The 18877-nt window shown below is 42.6% G+C and overlaps 1 protein-coding gene across 1 annotated transcript in view; it reads right to left on the bottom strand.

Moving 5' to 3' along the window:
* Window positions 1-4948: 4948 nt before the first annotated feature.
* The window catches only part of LOC134339284 (C-type lectin domain family 4 member G-like), a 49190-nt gene continuing 35261 nt past the window's right edge, over window positions 4949-18877 (bottom strand). Inside the window, 6 exon segments of the mRNA XM_063035661.1 lie at window positions 4949-5009; window positions 8099-8200; window positions 14012-14121; window positions 16149-16294; window positions 17045-17050; window positions 17377-17442. Of these exon segments, the coding sequence (XP_062891731.1) occupies window positions 4949-5009; window positions 8099-8200; window positions 14012-14121; window positions 16149-16294; window positions 17045-17050; window positions 17377-17442 (491 nt within the window).

The following is an 18877-nucleotide window of genomic DNA, read 5'->3' on the forward strand; positions in this document are numbered from 1 at the left end:
TAATTCAGTGACTAAAGGGCTGATGAACACAGAGGTGTGTATTGGCAATTTAACACGGCTGTCTGAAGCCAGTTTGATAGTGAACCTTGAAAAAAATGAATTCGGCCACACGAGAGTCACTTACCTGGGAATTGTGGTGACACAGGGGCAGCTGGCAGTGATGCAAGCTACAGTGCAGGCTATCGCTGACCTCCCAACCCCGACAGACAAGAGGGCCCTCAGAAGGCTTTTGGAGATGGTGGGGTACTGCAGGAAGTTTTGCAATAACTCTGCGGTCAATACCCGTCCCCCTCCTACTAAGCCCTTGCGAGAGAAAATTGAGTCGGAATGGGACGACCCTTGTTGTTGTGGTCCGGGACAAAACCAAATGAGAGGTTACATTGGTCGCAATTCATCAGTGTTTTTGGCCACTATGAAGTTTGCTGAGTTGGAGCCTGGTCTAAGGGATTATAAATAACACGTGTAAAAGGAACAGAAAATGTGATGACTGTCTGTCAAGGTGTTGACAGCTTCAAATTCTCTGTATTAGCCAAATAGCTGATAAAGATGTATATTGTGTATGTATCAGATAATGTAGTCATGTTTGTAATTTTTACCTCCCGGTAAAAATCCTTAAAGGGGGGAAGTGTTACGAGAATACACATAAAATTAAGATGTTTGCTGGCCTGGGCTAGCATCAGTGGCATCAGCAGTTGGTCTGCCACCTGCCCTCAGGGGAAGGAGAGATAAGGAACAATGGAGCAGCGTCTGGAGATGTGTAATGAAGGGATGTGGGAGGGAGAGCTGTCTGGAGCGGCTCCCCCCTTTGAACCCTGAACTGTTTGAAGTGATGGACAGGCGATACCCCAGCAGGGGGATAAAAAGGGACAGGTTCGCTAAGACACACACACACGCCACCCGAGGTAACGAGACCCTGGAAGCGGTGCGCCTCTCACGAGTGGTGAGAAATATCGGACAACGCACAGGGTGGAAAGGTACGATCAGCGGGAACCCGGTGTGTGTCCGCCCTTGCCTGGGTGCCGGGTTCACTGCAGAGGATCGACCGCATCTGGAGGAGGGGTCACAGTCGGTGACCTCAGGTGACATCACCAAGGACCCGCCCAAAAGCTGTTTGTGAGCCATCTCGCTGGTCTGTGAGCCATCTTGCTGGTCTGTGAGTGAAGCCGTTCTGAATGATGAGTTGTTCCTATTCTATCTCTCTCTTCCCCCACGTTGTCCACCGCCATGGCAACGATTACTGCGAACTGAACTACTAAACTGGACTGAACTTTGAGTCATTTTGAAATTGGTCATTTACCCCTAGACAACGATAGAGCTTGATTGATGCTGTTATCTTAATTCTGTGCACATGTGTGTTTATCATCACTGAACTGTTGCATTTATTATCCTTTCGATTACTGTGTTGCTTGTTTCTGTAATAAAACTTTCTTAGTTCTAGTACTCCAGACTCCAACTGAGTGATCCATTTCTGCTGGTTTGGCAACCCAGTTACGGGGTACATAACACTTCACATATTTCATTGTCCCCACCCATTCCCCATCCTCACCTGAACTATTTTCGCTGTGTTGGCAGCACAGTAAAGACAACGAGGGAAACATCTGTGTTGTTTATTAATCTTGACTCTTCCATACAGCGGACTATCAAAAGCCAGGTGAGCAATAAGGATTGAAGTTGTTTTAATTTGGAAAAAAAAACACAATATACTTTTCTGAAGCCAGACCATAGTATGTTAAGAAGGAACATTTTAACAGAGTGGTCGTTACCTGGAAGGCTATATACGAGAAGCTAGTGAAAACTAACATGATATTGAAGTCGATAAGCACATGGAGAAGCAGGTAATATTCAGTACAAAGACTGCTTGCAGACAGATTTGCAATTGAAATTAGTATAGTGGTCGGCACAGATACAGTTGACTGAATGTCTAACACGTGCACGATACCATTCAATGTTCTATGTTGACTGACCTCTGTTCATTTGGGTTGATTGTAACAAGGGAGTGAGAAATACAGTATGTCAGTGCATGAAATATTGTGCCTGCTTCTATTTATGTTGCTGCTGGTTGTCCACCGTACCCGTCGAACACTTAACTGTTATTCCGACAACATTCCCACACAGAAATTTGGAGGCGGTTTACGTTACGAAATTTTCTAATCATTTCCCGAGGAAAGATGAATGTACATAAACATGAGGGATTCTGCAGATGCTGGAAATAGAAACATAGAAACATAGAAAATAGGTGCAGGAGTAGGCCATTCGGCCCTTCGAGCCTGCACCGCCATTTATTATGATCATGGCTGATCATCCAACTCAGAACCCAGCCTTCCCTCCATACCCCCTGACCCCTGTAGCCACAAGGGCCATATCTAACTTCCTTTTAAACATAGCTAATGAACTGGCCTCAACAGTTTGCTGTGGCAGAGAATTCCACAGATTCACCACTCTCTGTGTGAAGAAGTTTTTCCTAACCTCGGTCCTAAAAGGCTTCCCCTCTATCCTCAAACTGTGACCCCTCGTTCTAGACCTCCCCAACATCGGGAACAATCTTCCTGCATCTAGCCTGTCCAATCCCTTTAGGATCTTATACGTTTCAATCAGATCCCCCCTCAATCTTCTAAATTCCAACGAGTACAAGCCCAGTTCATCCAGTCTTTCTTCATATGAAAGACCTGCCATCCCAGGAATCAATCTGGTGAACCTTCTTTGTACTCCCTCTATGGCAAAGATGTCTTTCCTCAGATTAGGGGACCAAAACTGCACACAATACTCCAGGTGTGGTCTCACCAAGGCCTTGTACAACTGCAGTAGTACCTCCCTGCTCCTGTACTCGAATCCTCTCGCTATAAATGCCAGCATACCGTTCGCCTTTTTCACCGCCTGCTGTACCTGCATGCCCACTTTCAATGACTGGTGTATAATGACACCCAGGTCTCGTTGCACCTCCCCTTTTCCTAATCGGCCACCATTCAGATAATAATCTGTTTTCCTATTTTTGCCACCAAAGTGGATAACTTCACATTTATCCACATTAAATTGCATCTGCCATGAGTTTGCCCACTCACCCAACCTATCCAAGTCACCCTGCATCCTCTTAGCATCCTCCTCACTGCTAACACTGCCACCCAGCTTCGTGTCATCCGCAAACTTGGAGATGCTGCATTTAATTCCCTCATCCAAGTCATTAATATATATTGTAAACAACTGGGGTCCCAGCACTGAGCCTTGCGGTACCCCACTAGTCACCGCCTGCCATTCTGAAAAGGTCCCGTTTATTCCCACTCTTTGCTTCCTGTCTGCTAACCAATTCTCCACCCACACCAATACCTTACCCCCAATACCGTGTGCTTTAAGTTTGCACACTAATCTCCTATGTGGGACCTTGTCAAAAGCCTTTTGAAAATCCAAATATACCACATCCACTGGTTCTCCCCTATCCACTCTACTAGTTACATCCTCAAAAAATTCTATGAGATTCGTCAGACATGATTTTCCTTTCACAAATCCATGCTGACTTTGTCCGATCATTTCACCGCTTTCCAAATGTGCTGTTATCACATCCTTGACCTTGATAAATGCTGGGTGTGTGTTGTTTAATATCAAGGTACAGCTAGAAATATAGATTTCACCCTCCCCTCACACAACATCTTTATTTTATATTAAATTCATGGCGTTCACAATCGGACAAGAATACTTCTGGCTTTATTACTTTGTTCCACAGTGACTTAGTATCAATAATTCAAGTTGTGGACATGTGGCATCTGTTACCGTCAGATCCCTTCCAACCGATAGAACAGCATTTCCTGGTAATGCATTCTCTTGGGTGTTGTTCATCGATCTGGAGGTTTTAATGAAACTCAGACGGGTAACTGAAACACAGCAACCTGAACAAAAGTAATTACATTTCAGAAATTTGCTTTGTTTCAGCTGCTGTTCCTTTTAACGCTGTCCTCTTTGGCCAGATCAAAATTTCCGTCTATATGCTGCCAGATTAAACGCTTATGCGTTTAAATACCGCTAGAGAGGCAATATTGTTGGGTATTACTTTTACACTTATAGAACTACTGGGCTTTTTGGAAAAAACAAACACACAAACAAACTGTTGATGCTCTCCAACAAAGACCGGAGTATTTTGAGCATTCTTCTCTCGGTGTTGAGTCCGAAGCATTTCAACATTAGCAAAGCATTTTTTTTTTTGGTCTTCATAATAGATCGATTCCCTCCACTCAAGCTTATATCCTTTGGTTAACGAACTCAAGGGTTGAACAGAAACTCACCTTATACAAAGTTCAACACATTTACTGTGACTGCTTGACAAATATTGTCGCACATATCCCAAAATACGGTCCCATTTCAAAGAAAAAATATTTAGTTTGCTAATTTTACATATCGAAATAGTCATCGCGACTATCGGTGTATTGGAACAGATTTCCATCTTTATCCACTGAAGAATTTGTCGGTGTTTGTCAATGTGTCATAAATAAGGGATTGAAGTTTATGATAAATGGAGGGAAATCCACAACCAATCGCTAAATCTGAGCGCACATCTGGCAATCAAGAGATTCAGGCCGAAATAGCGAGAGCATAATATTACCCAGAGAACTCTACGGCTGGACTAGATTCCTCAGGTCGAGTGATTTTCACCGATGGAAACATCATCACAGCGGTTTCCACTCAAATCCCAATCACATTCATTTGTTGCAGAGTTTTTACATCTTGTTTTTCCCATCCCCAGCCATAATAGTGTAGTCTTACTTCACCTCCACACGTTACCTGTTCAGAGTCAAAATTAATGCTATGAATAGTATCTGCACTAGTCTCAAGTCAGTTTATCTATCTGTAGGGTTGGACTTCAAATCATACACCTGGTTCTTTATGCATGGTCCCACTGAGGACCCAAATGGAAACTTCTCAAATAAGGGAGAACAGAATGGTCAGGAAGAAGAGAATGCCATCATCCTCCTCCTTCCACCGCCCACCCACAACGCCGTTGACGGCAAGCGTAGACGGACACCCTGTGGGGAAAGATTGATGTTGAAGTTTGTGCATGCGTTTTTAGGGGACAAATTATAATATATGTCTATCTAAGGTGAACGACACGCACAAAATGCTTCAACAACTTAACAGGACAGGCAGCATTTAATGAGAGGAAATTTCGAGCTTCATCAGAAATGAAAAGGAAGGCACGTTTGCTGCATTCGCAAACAGCAGGGATTCCCTATGTTCAACCATTTTATACAACTGCACGTTCCCATTATTACATGTAGGTCGATGGCTTCTTCTACTGGCACGATGAGGCCACTCTCACAATGGAGAGGCAACACCTCATATTCCGTCTTAGTAGCCTCCAACCTGACTGCAAGAACACTGATCTCTCTAAATTCTGGTAATTTTTATCCCCTCCGGTCCTTTCTTTGAATATTCCCCATTCTGGCACCCCTTTTACCCATTATCTTCTTCTCCATTACATTAACATCCCTCTAATGTCCCTCCTTTTTTCTTTTTTTTCCGATGAACAATTCTCCTTTCCTATCGGATTCCTTCGTAAGCCCTCTTATACGTTCCATCTATCCCAGCTTCTGAATCGCTACCCACTCTCCCCAAACCAACTATCCCCTCTCACCTGGTTTCACCTATCATCTGCCTGGGTTACACACTTTTCCCATCGCCTACCATCTCATTCCGGGTTGTTCTCTTTTTATTTCCAGCGCCGATGTAAGATCTCAGCGTAAAACATCGGATATTTATTCATTTTTATAGCCGCTGCAATACTGCTGAATACATTTTGTGTGTATTACTCTGAATTTGCGGTATCTGTAGAATATATTGTGCTTGTAACAAAGGGAGAAGACTTTGGAATCCCTTGGACTTTTCTGCCATTAAGTTGTCATTTTAATAACGAAAAACACTATTTGCATTCATTTGTACAATTGGTCTTTGAGAGCGTTATTCTGCAGGTGCATGAAGCTACTTGTTAAACGTAGTTGTGTGTTCAAACTGAATACCGGCTATAGAAATGAGCAGCTGTCTGTAGCACGGATTAATGCAGGGTGGCTGGATTCAGCATAAACAGATATCAGAAGTACTCTGCAAACAGTCAATAGATACAGCAAACGTTTTACTGTGTTCTCTTGACGTTAATAAATGGTTTAAAAAACACATCGAGACCCGAGATTCAGAAACAGGAAATATCATTTATCTTTTATTAACAGTCTGGTAGGCAATAAAAAGGGACATAAAGTTTCAGTTGATTTGAAATGGTCGCACAAAAATTGGAGAACGTGGGAGGAAAGAAGTGCGTTATGGTGGAAAGAATACATTGGGGATATCATTAATTTTCAGTGGAAGATTATCTATCTTAGAGATTTTATATGCGCCTAATTATCAACGTATTCCAGTGTTGGGAAACAACATTATACAACAAAACACACACAGAAGTTCATTAAAACTGAGGGTCTATACGATATGCTTTATTTGAAGTTTACATCGACGGACTTCTGTCATTATTTGCCGGCAGAATAAAAAAACAGCGAATAGCGGATGGACAAATTGGTCGAGAGAAGCTGGACTCTCCGGCTTTCTGTTGTTCAAATGTTGTAAGGTTTTCCAAATCGTGTACCCTTTCAAACAACGAATTCCACAGCGCATTTGGTTGAAAAAGAAGTGTTTCCTATTTGAAACATATCACCTAGTTCTTCGTCTTTCTGCCAAGGGAAATAGTTCCTATCGAATAACAGCTTCAATATATTTCCTAATATACTCAGTTACATATCCAATCAGCCACTTCTGTTCCAAGGCAATCCTCAATTATTCAAATAGTCCACGTAGCTACAGCTCCACTCCTGACAATATCGTTGCTTGCTTCCCCTAGACCTCTCCAATCCAATCACAACTTTTATGCCTGTGATCGGAATTGCAAGCAATGCTCAAACCGAGAGGGAAGTACATATTGCTATTTCCAGTACACCTTGCATTGCTTGTTATTCTGGGATAATAGCTAAACTCAACCAATCCGACTATTTTAACCATCGTTTAACCTGATTTACTGTGATTGGAGATATATGAATATATCCTTCCTCCAAAACATGAAACGTTTGAGCAGATTTGATTTTTGCCGAAGTATTACAAATTCGTCTAGATGTAAGGCAGAGAGTATTCTGAATGGTATGGAGCCTGCCATAAACGGGATCGCAAGAAGATGAGAAGGAATACAAATTTAGCCTGCTGTATCAAAAAAAAAAATCCGGCGAGTGGCTGTTCTGTGAGCGAAAACATCTTGTTAAATCCACTCGCTGGATTTTTTGTTTGTTTTTGGCACCATACTTTGTAAACGCCAGAGTCTGTTATGCGTAAAAATCCCAGGAGATCAGCGGTTTCTGAGATACTCTAATCACCCTGGGTGGTACCTAATTAGATAGCTTGTTTATGTTGGCTTTTTTCTTAAAGATGTGCCGGACAAGGTCCAGTGCACTCCGGCTAGCACTGCACCACTGCTGACTTCTGGCTCAAAAAAAAATCACGTCGTAGGTCACTGACAATAAAAAAAAAAGCAATGTTTCTATTTAAGTGCAAATTTATCTGCCTTGTCCCTTGTCCCATATGCATTCTGTCAGTCTTATTTCATTATGCATATTTCCCATTTTCCCACTCAATTAATCAGGGATGCATATCTCCTTCCAGGGTAAATGTACCCACTTTTCTGTAAAACGCATTTTCAAGCTCAAAGGGTTCATTGAGGAAGCTGGAGCAGCTCCAGTTACTAGATAATTTAAAGCCTGGAGAGAGTTTCCAAGTGGTGAGGTTTACAAACGACGGAGAATACTTTTATACTTTCATTGTAGTCATGATCTAAATTTATTACAGCTGGAGTGGAAAAAGCGACACATGCGGGATTTTGAAAATATGTCTCAACAGAAAAGGACAAGAACGAGTTACTATAATATCTTTTAAAACATCAGCACTCTTTGGATAGTCAAAAATCTGTGCTTATACGACATAACATCTGTATATCATATTCAATATTGACAAATTGAGTCATTGCTCTCTTGGTACCAACTGCTATATTGAAGAGGGAATCATTGCAGATGTCTCACAGATCCCATACCTTCTTTCATCACATGGCAAATCATTCCAATTTCCAGTGTCAAGTATCTCCACACAGTCCTCGGCATCCTTATCATTATTGGGTTCCCCTTCATCCCAGTATCTAAATAAACGCACAAGGAAAGCGGTATTATTCATTGGACTCCGAATTCAATCTCGGCTTTAGTTCCATATTCATGTTCCAGGCTATGGTGCAGCTAGAAGACCAGCATATGCTGCCACCTTTCACCCAGCTTCTGAATTTGGAAATGGAAATACTCTCAATATGACAATTTTCTGCTGAAGTGTTACTATAAACTAGTTTGGTTTGGAGTTTAGGACTTTATTTCAGTAGAAGGAAATTAGCTACATTGAATATCCAGTATAGATGGTTATTACAACAGCAATATGGTACAAATGCTACTTACTACATTACATTATACCTGAGTGTAATGCAGTTCTTACTCCTGCAGGCAGACTTTGTTTTGTTTTCGCAGAAGCTGTAAATGGCACTGGGCATATTGTCAGTAGAGGCCACTGAAAGGTGAAATGGTATAAGAAATTTATGCCTATGTAATGCTAGGTCTGTAGCGCTTTTTATCATCACTACAACAGAAACATCCACTCGGTCTCATGGACTATCCTTTGCTTCTCTCTTCCGTGATCTGATGCGTTTGTTACTTTCACATAGAAAGGCTTCACCTGGCATCTGTCATTTGTCCCTTCCAGGTGAAGATGGCGACAACTGCTCTAATCATAACTTTGGCCACAGAGCTCTTTCTTGGTAATTGCACAGAACAGAAATGTCCACCGCCGTTTAGTAAATACATTATTAATCAGCAGTTATAAATGGATGTGTTGGGGCTGTATGCTATTAATATAACGCATTTGTTTTAGAGCTATTTCTCTCTGTCTATTGCATGCAACCACCAGTTTTCATCGAGATCTTTCATTCTTCTGAATTCTGATGATGATGATTCGCAGTCACCTCTTTCAGCAAACTCGCTACTCTGCACCAGTTGTTTTGGACCTTAATGTCTCACTCTGTGGAAAGTATATTCATTTTTTTTTATAGAACAAAGTGTTCACAATACTCCAGCTAATGTAACGAACTACTTACTGCTGAATTCAAATACCTTCAGAATAAAAACAAGCAAACGTTTCCTTTCTTAATAACTTGGTGGACATGCATTTGGCTTTCACTGACCAGTGCGTAAATTCACATCAGTTTATTCGAACATTATTGTTTTCCAATTTATATTTCAGTGAACATCCGAACATCAAACCCCTCCAAACCATTGCATCCGTCTTCAGGGCTGACTCTTCGCCTGCATCAAAGCGGCATATGCCTGGACTAAGTGACTTGATGATTGAATTATCAACCTCCACTTTTGACTGCATATTACCACTGGCTGCTATTCCGCCAGCGATCTTCATTTTTTTAAGCCGAAGAATGGGTCAGGCAACCGATCTCAACAACCGATATCCGGCTGCGAAACCAGCACACCCGTAATAGAATCATACAGCACAGCACAGAAACAGGCCCGTCGCCGATCCAGTCCGTGCAGAACCATCCAACAGTACCGTCACTATAGACCTGTATACCCCTATCATACAGGTACATATTCGCATTCACCACCTGCGCTGGCAGCACATCCCACATGCTCACGAGGCTCCGAGTGAAGAATTTTCCACATTTTTCGCTCAGCACTTTACCTTTCACTCTTAACCAATGACCACTAGTTTTAGTCCCATCCAACCTGAGTGGAAAAACCCTGCTTGTATTTTCCTTATCTATACCTCTCATAGTTTAGTGCATCTCTATGAAATCTCCTCTCAGTCTTTTATCTTCCATGCAATAAAGTCCTAACCTATTCAACTGTCCTCTAACTCAGGTTCTTCAGTCCTGGCAACATCCTTGTAAATTTTTTCTGTACTCGTTCAACCTTAGCTACATCTTTCCTGTAGGTAGGTAACCAAGATTGCACTCAGTACTGCAAATCGGACCTCACCAACGTCTTATACAACTTTAACATAACATTCCATCTGCTGTATTCAATACTTTGATTTATGAAGACCAATGTGACAAAAGTTTTCTTTCCGACACTCTCTGCCTGTAATGTCAGTTTCAATAACTTATGAACCTGTATTCCAGATCTTTTTATTCTCCAACACACCTCAGTGCGCGAGCGTTTATTGTGGTGGGCCTACCCTGGCATGTCCTAACGAAGTACGGCACCTCGCAATTGTCTGCAATAAATTGGATGCGGCACTGTTCAGCCCAGTTTTCAGCAGGTTCAGATTCTGCTGCAAGCTCTGATAGTTTTCCTCTTTGTCCACGAAACCCCCCATCTTGCAGTCATCCGCAAATGTACTGACCCATTTAACTTTATCATCCAGAGAGTTAAAGTAGATGACAAGAATCCACGGACCCAGTACAGATCGCTGCGGCACTCTAAGAGTCACAAGCATCCAGTCAAGGAAGTAACCACCTGCTATCATTTTCTGGCTTCTCCCACAAAGCCAATACCTAATCCGTGGTTAAAGTTTAAAAATGACACCCTTCGCGGCAGTTTACGGAGTAGAACTGCGTCCAATCGCTAAAGAGGATTCGTTAAAAAAAAAAGAGAATAAGGATAAGGCAGGAGCAGGCGGAGCAGGAATTGTGTGAGTGGGCCAGTGTTAGAGCGACTTCAGTTCATCAGGTTTGAGTGAAGTAAGTATGTGATAAGCGTCTTCTTTATTTTTGATTCTTCGTCTACTATGCCACAGTCAGTGCAAGGAAGATAGTTACAGGAACTATATTTTCTCGTCATTGAAATGCAGAAATTTTTGGAGATATCCAATCTCCCAGATAACCACATCTGCACCAGGTACCTCGAGCTAGAACTTCTCACAGAACGTTAAGGTACTGGAGCTGCAGCTCGATGATGTTCTGCTCATACTGGTGAATGAGTAAGTTATAGATATGAGCTGTAGGGTTGTTATCACCCCTACGTTTCAGAAGCAGGTAACTGGGTGAATGCCAGAAGACGAAAGGGAATTGGATAGCAAGAATATCGTTCACCTGTGGCCATTCCCCTCAAAAATTAGTGTACCATTTTGGATATTCTTCAGGTGGACCACCTATCAGAAGAGGCCGTAGCGACCAGATGTATGGCGCTTACTCTGGCACTGTGGATCCGAAGAGAAGGAAGGTGAAAAAGACTGCAGTAATGATAGGAGATTCCATTATTAGAAGAATAAAGGTAAGGTTCTGTGGACACGATAGAACAACTCAGATAATATATTGCTTGCAGATGCACAGATCATTGTTATCTTAGACAGGGCTATGGCATTTCAAAGAGCTGTCAGGAGGTCCTGCACTGTAACGTAGCACCTAATATACTGCATTCACTTTGCATAATCTCGTCACGCTTCCTAACTATGCCATTGGTACTTAACTGGATCATCAATTCTGGATGCTCACCTCCTGAGCTGCTGAGGACTACATTCAAGATATCCGGGACGCTGGCACTAGGGGGATAACATGCCATCCGGAATATCGTTCTCGTAAACAGAACCTTTTTGTTCCCCTAACTAACGAATCCCTTATCACCAGCAGGTCGCAGAATCTCCCTCCCCCTTACTTTCAGTTCCAGACACCCGACAGCTGTGACTTTCCTCTACTCGGCCATACCCCTCAACACTCTCCAACGTGTTGTTCAGGGAGATGGCCCCAGGTGTACTCTGCACTGGTTATTTAAAACTTTGCTCCTTCCTGTCTGTTACCTAGTTTCACCTGTCCATCACCTTGGTGGTAAGTACCGTTCTATATGTCCTAACTATCACCCCTCAGCGTCCCAAATGATCCGGACTTCTCCATTACCAGCTCCATATCCTTAACAGGGAGTGATAGAAGCTGTAGCCGGGTGCAGTTCTCGCTGCGTAGTCAGCAGGGAGCCTGGAGGTCTCCCTGTTTTCCCATAACCTGCACAGGAGCGTTCAACTACCGTTCCTGCTATCCCTACTGTTCTTACTGAGCAAATACAAAGATAGAAAAAAACAATAAACAGACATGTGGAAAATTCTACAAACATGTATTCGCATTTTCTGACTGAGGCCTCTCCTCGTTGAAGTCTCAAAGAGCTGAAGTCTTAAAATCCCCACTCTAACACTGGCCACCATAACAATGGTCGGTCCGCTTTCCCCGCCGAATTTTCCTGATCCTGATTGGCCGCTGCTCAAAAACAGAAAACTATCGTGAATCGATGCATTATGTGCTCAACCAGCGAAGATGAGTGAGCTAATTCTTCTCATGCTTCCGATCTCCGATTGGCGCTGCTAAAGAATGAGCCCCAGACTGGGGTAATAGAATCCTCAGTGATATTTAATGTATTTTATGAATGAGTTGGCTTCCATGATTCTCATCTCAGGGCTTAATCTTGTTCTATCTCCGTGACTCTTTCCTACCTTTTGTATTCAAGGTTGTCCTGTTACAGCGGTACGCGACAACAACAATGGTCGATGGTGCAGATTATTCCCTCTACGGCAACGCCCACTGCCTGCTCCTCAGGCTCATTCTCTGTGCGAGACTGTTTCATATTCGCCAATGCCGTTTTTAACTGCTGTTTTTTTTTTGCCTAATACCTCCAACATCAGTAGGTCTGTAGTCTTTGTGTTCACCGACCTACTGATTCCGCGACACCAGACCCTCAACATTTTACAAAATTCAATTTTCTGTCCAGGCATTAAATCCGTATACATACTGTAGAGCCCCCGTTCATTCTTCTGGGCTCTGCACTCAACCGATGTCCAATACAAGTCAACGCTCTCTGGATAAAACCAGTTAATGCAATCTTTTCAATATTCTCAGGGACCACAGATCCACGCTTCACTCTGGGTAGCTCCAAGTCTTTTGTCTAGCCTTAAATCTTTGTTTTAACTACCCATCGGATAAGGTATCTGCAGATCAATTTTTGGATCTATTTTAAAGCGAGACCTTTTGTCAGTAAAGAAGGCCGTGATTCACCAGTCACACCACAGTAAGGAGATGTAATCTTAAAGCATTAAAAAATCAGAAACGGAATGGCAGTCTGTATAAATAGCCAAGTAACTGAGCTTTGGGTAGATGATGTTTGCTTTAAATAGCAACGGTGAGGGCATTGTCATCGAATTTTTGTTCATATGTATGAGCTCTAGGGAGGCTAAAAGCTTCAAATTAAAACTCCAAATCAATTCTGTGAGCTACGTCTGAAGTTTAAACTCAAAATCCAACCTGGTGCTGCAGAGCGCTGGAGAAAAAAGGAATTACTGATGCTGGAATTTGATGGAAAATCAAAATGCTGCAGAACTCAGGAATTTCAGGATGCATCAACAGAGCAAAAGGAATTGTCGACAATTAGGGTCCAGACCCTATATCTGGAATAGGAGTAGAGGGAGGAGCTAAACCGTATAAAGAGGAGGGGACGTGAGGTGATACAGGTAGACCTTGTGGGATAGTGGGCAGAACGAATCAGGTGAGTGAAGGAGAGCTGCAGACGTAGACGGAGAGGTTGGATAGTGACAGGCCAGGACACACGGACTAAAAGTGCGCGAATGCGATACGTAAGAATGACGTGAAAGCGGCCCATTAAGATAGATAAGTGGATGGCAGCTGGAGGAGGAATCTAGTAAACTATGTGGGTTGCGGGTGGGTGGAAATAGGAAGGCGGGTGATGTAACGGAGGGAAGGGGGCTTGAGAGGGTATGGGAAATAGAACAAATATGAGAGAAAAACTGGTGAATCACAAGCCGCGTAAAACATTAGTACAGGAGCTAAAGGCTACCTGAAATTAGAAAACCTGGTTATATCGTTATGTTGTAAATATCTCCCAGAACAAGAAGTACTGAGGTATTTTGTTTTCCGTTTATCATTCAACGCCAGAGAGATGGGACAAACTAGAAAGAAACTCACGTTGAAGAGGAAAAATAATCAGTTCCGTCCACCCAGCGCCAATCACCTTCAGAAGCAGCATCACTGAGGCCAATCCAATGTCGAACTCTAAGGGTCGTTGTCAAAAAGCCCTGTCATGGAAACGGAAATGCCTCATTGTATGTAGCACCAATGACCAATTTAATAGTATTGACCAACTCCATAATTGATGTACTAATAAACAAAGCTCAATTATTCATTTCAAAGTAGATAAATGGCCAAATGAAAGTGGGTGAGAATGATACCGGATCGTCTTTTTAAGTATTTTCTCCCTGGGTGTGTATTTGGCAGCTTAAACAGCTCAAAATTTCAGCGGCAATCACATGAGTAGAAGGCGTAACTTAGCTAGCCTTTCGTAGCAGTGCTTAAACAGACTCCAAGCGGTCACTTGTCTTACATCTCCAGCCCTTCTACCAGCTTTGCTTTGGTAACTAAGAACCTCTACTCTTTTTGACTTCTGTGGACGAGTTCCTGCACTGAACCTTTACTGCATTTACTTTTTCACACATGCTATTGGCTGGCTGGCCTTTGAGCGCCTCTATGTAGAAAAACAGAGGTACCTGGACTAAGAAGTTACATTTGAAGTCATTGCTTTGAGAAATTAGGGGTGTTTTGAAGTCTCTCGTGTCCCCTACATCTGCTGGTTTTCTCCCTACAGTTTTACGAGGAATATACAAATTAGAAATGTTCCTTTGAGGCCCTTTAAATGAATTAATGTATCAGAGCGACTGATACGCAGATGATGAAGGAATCTGCATTTTGCACTGGTGCTGAATTTCTTGTGTAGTTTAGGAGCTGCAAAGTTATAGGAGATTGTTCTATCGCAGATCTGTTTTGTGTCTTTTCATGTTGGTTAGAAGAAGAAGAAGAATAGAATACAAAGCCTCAGAGAGACACCTTACATCCATGATACAAATATGGCTTGTGTACGATTTTCTAGTCGGAGTTGACTCCCAGAATGTTGATTATTGGGGGGTTATTCATTAATGGTAAGGCCATTTACTTTCAAAAGTTGACCACTTATCAGCACCTGAAGAATTGTTGCTGCATTCAGATCCGAATTGAATAAATTGCCGAGGACTTGGAAAAAGCTTTTGATCTTTACGAAATCGACGCTAAATATTCTCATTCCTGATTTCACATTGGAAGAAGGTTAATGAGAAAATAGCTGAACGTGGTGCCGTGCTAGTCTCTGCCTTACGGGATTCTGTCAGAATGATCTGATGCTCAGATGACTGACATCCAGCAAATTCAAACTCTGCCACTTTGATCGGTGCATGCAGTGACTTTGTCCAGCAGACTGGGGTGGTGGAGAATCAGCCAAATATGGTCTGATACGAAAAGTCTCTTTCACGTCAAATGTCGAAATCTTAGGGTTTGATTAGTCAAGGCTGCAATGCACTGTGTTCCTGGTGAAACCCAAAATAACTAACAGCGAACACATTATTGAAGACTAACTGTTGCTTATGAAGATTGCTTTGGACTTTTCGCGTATTTAACGACTACAAGTAAATCAGTTACGGGGGAGTTCATGACAATATTTTCCATATTATTGTGCATAATTTAGATCGGGCAGTTTCCACGTTTGCACAGTATGTGACATTGCTGCACATTTCTTGGAACAACTTGGGCTCGAGCACAAACCAGGTCACGAGCTCAGACGATTGGCACAGTGGGTGACATGGAGCAGTGCACATTTTCCATCATTTCTTGCAATGCAAGGAATAGCGAAGGTCAGAATTGAAAGAGTATCCCTGTGGAACTAAACAAATAGTCTGTGTCTGCCCCCAGCCATATTTCAGTCTGTGAATACAGGTGTATCACACTGTTTAATCTCAAGAAATACTGCGGCAGGAACGTGGCATGGAACACCAGTGAACTCGATTTTCAGAGGTTATAACATAAAAATGAATAGCAACATGTTTAAATAAGAACGTATAAATAAATGGATAAGAGCTGTCATTGAGCTGTAACAAAGATTTATCCAGACAGTGACTAGCAACAGCCCAGTACTTAGTTATTTATGGCTTCTCAATGCTTTTGTGACTCAATGCCATTACGAATCAAGGAGCAATCTGAAGATGCTGGTCAGCTTAACCGTTCAAAACAAAACTCCTACCTGTTCATAGCCATTGTTAATGACAACAAGGTGAGCATCTACCGATGCACACTGTCTCTGGGCCTCTACCCAGGTATTTTCACTTGAAGAAAACTGATAACAGCTTTCCCTGAACCGAGTCCATCCTGTGGGGCATCGTAGCAGATCTGTGAAGAAATTGAGGTACTGTTAATGTCTGATGCAGTGTGCTGCTTTGAATGGACATATTTCAGGGATACCTGAATGCGGAGCGTAAGGAGAAACCACTGAATGGATCATGCCTCAAAAAGGAGGCATCCATCTTTAAGGATCCCCATCACCCAGCACATGCCTACTTTTCATTGTTACCATCACGGAAGAGGAACAGTAGCCTGAGCACACACTCTCAACGTTTTAGGAACAACTTTTTCTCCTCCGCCATTATGTTTATAAATAGACAATGAACCTACGAAAATTTACTCAACAAATCTCCCCTGATTTTTGCACTACTTATTTACTTTATTGTTATATACATTTGTTATAATTTATCGTTTTATTATTGTATGTTGCAATGTACCGCTACCATAAAAAAAACAAAATTCATTGTTAATATAAAACCAGATTCTGATTCTGATTCTTATACATGGATGGGCATATTTCGGGGATACTTGGTTGTGGAGTGTAAGGGGGACATCCTTGAAAGGATGATGGCTCGGAAAGGCGGCATCCATCATTAAGGACCCAAATCACCCATAACATGTCCCCTAATCCTTGCTACCATCAAGGAAGAGGAACAGGAGCCTAACGACACACACTCAATGTTTCAGGAACAGTTTTGTGCCGTCGGCCATCATATTTCTGAATAGAAAATGAAAGCATGTTCACTTCAACAGCAACCCCCTCTTTTGCGCTATAATTTAATTTATTTTATAATGTACAGTTGCCTTGGGGATTGTTCCAGCGGAGTTGTTTAGGCAAAGGGATTTGAACCCCAAGTGTTTTTTTTTGAAATGTATATTGGGTCTGGTGGTTATTGGAAAGTGTCGGAGCAGGATGGATGGAGAATGGGCGTCGGAAGGGAAGAGAAATTCAGATGAACAGGAGACTTTGGTGCAGCAAAGGGTTAGAGTATGATGTTTGTGGTATAGGTAGGGGCAGTTGAAACAATTTTAGCGAACAACGCCGCTTTGCGCTGGATCAATATTCGTGTAGTTTCAAGCTTAAAAGCTGGACGTATATTTCTAGCTGATAATTATTAACGTATCGTTACTCCACAGCAAAATATCGACCTGAAGTTTGGTGATGGAGCTGCCGGTCTTCGCGAGGTTCACTACAACTGAATGAGGATATCACATCAGATTCTTTCGTTCCCATCCAGCTCAAGTCTATGTCTTAAAGAACGATGACAATTGTCATCAATATCATTGATAATAAAATAAAAGGTGAAACTATGTTGCTCACAGCTATGTCTGGTATTGAATCAGTCAGCAAGAAAGATAGTCAGGCGCATTACACTATTTCGTTTTCTATGAAAGTGGAGACGTAAACCAATATTGTGCCAGACACGTGTTTCCCTGGCAACACACACAATATACTGGATGAACAGGGCTGGTCAGGCAGTATCTATGGAAAAGAATAAACAGTGGATGTTTCGGACTGAGACCGTCCATCAAGACTGAAATAAACGTCGTGAAGTCACATAGGAAGGTGCAGAGAGGGAAGAAAGTTATACAAGGTGGCAGGTGATAGGTGAAATCAGGGGATTGAGAGGGGTGAAGAAAACACTGGGAAGTTGATTGGTGAAAGAGATAAAGGACAAGGGGAGGGGTAATCTGATCAGAGAGGGGCATGGAAGAAACAGACCATAAAAGAAACAGAAGAATGAGGGGCACCAGAAGGGGGTGATGGAGCGGTAAGAAAAAGGTGAAGAGAGTGAAACAAGAATGGGGAAAGATTAAGACGGTGGGTGTGCAATTGCCGGATGTTCGAGAAATTCATGTTCATGCCATCAAGTTGGCTGTTACCTAGAAGGAATATACGGTGTTGTTCCTACAACCTGAGTGTGGCCTGTGACGCCAAACCAAGCTGTCAGACGATTGATGCTAATGAGAGAGATAAGAGAGACAATGGAGAAACATTCAAAATGCTAATAAGAGAGGAGAGAAGGATTAACGGAAAAGAAACACAATTCAGAATATTGACAGACCGGTTGCTTTGAACCTGAAATGTTTGAAGTTTGATGGACAGGTGATATCCCAGCAGGGGGATAAACAGAGCAGGTTCGCTAAGGCATGGGACACCACGAGACCACGAGACAACGAGACCCTGGAAAGAGCGGTGTGCCCCCACAAGTGGTGAGAGTTTGCAGGTGCGGTTTGCGTGAACCGACCATAGGCTCACAGGGTGTAAAGGTACAATCGGTGGGAATCTGGTGTGTCTGTCCGCCCTTGCCTGGGTGCCGGGTTCACCGCGGAAGAACGATCGTGTCCGGAACGGAGGGGTCACAGTCAGTGACCAGAATGGGATAGAAGACATCAAAAAGTGTTTGCCCGAAACCAACTGCGAAGACATCAAAAGTCTGCCTGAAACAAATTGCGTCATCTCTTCTCTCTCTCTCTCTCTCTCTCTCTCCTCCTCCCCCCGCAACGCGGTACAAAAGCGATTACTGCGAACAGCGCTAAACTGAAATGAACTCTGCGTCACTGTAAGACTGATCATTTTACCCCTAGACTGCGATAGAACTTGGTTGATTCCTATTACCCTAGTTCTGT

Source organism: Mobula hypostoma, chromosome 29 (genome assembly GCF_963921235.1).
Source record: "Mobula hypostoma chromosome 29, sMobHyp1.1, whole genome shotgun sequence".
NCBI lineage: Eukaryota > Metazoa > Chordata > Chondrichthyes > Myliobatiformes > Myliobatidae > Mobula > Mobula hypostoma.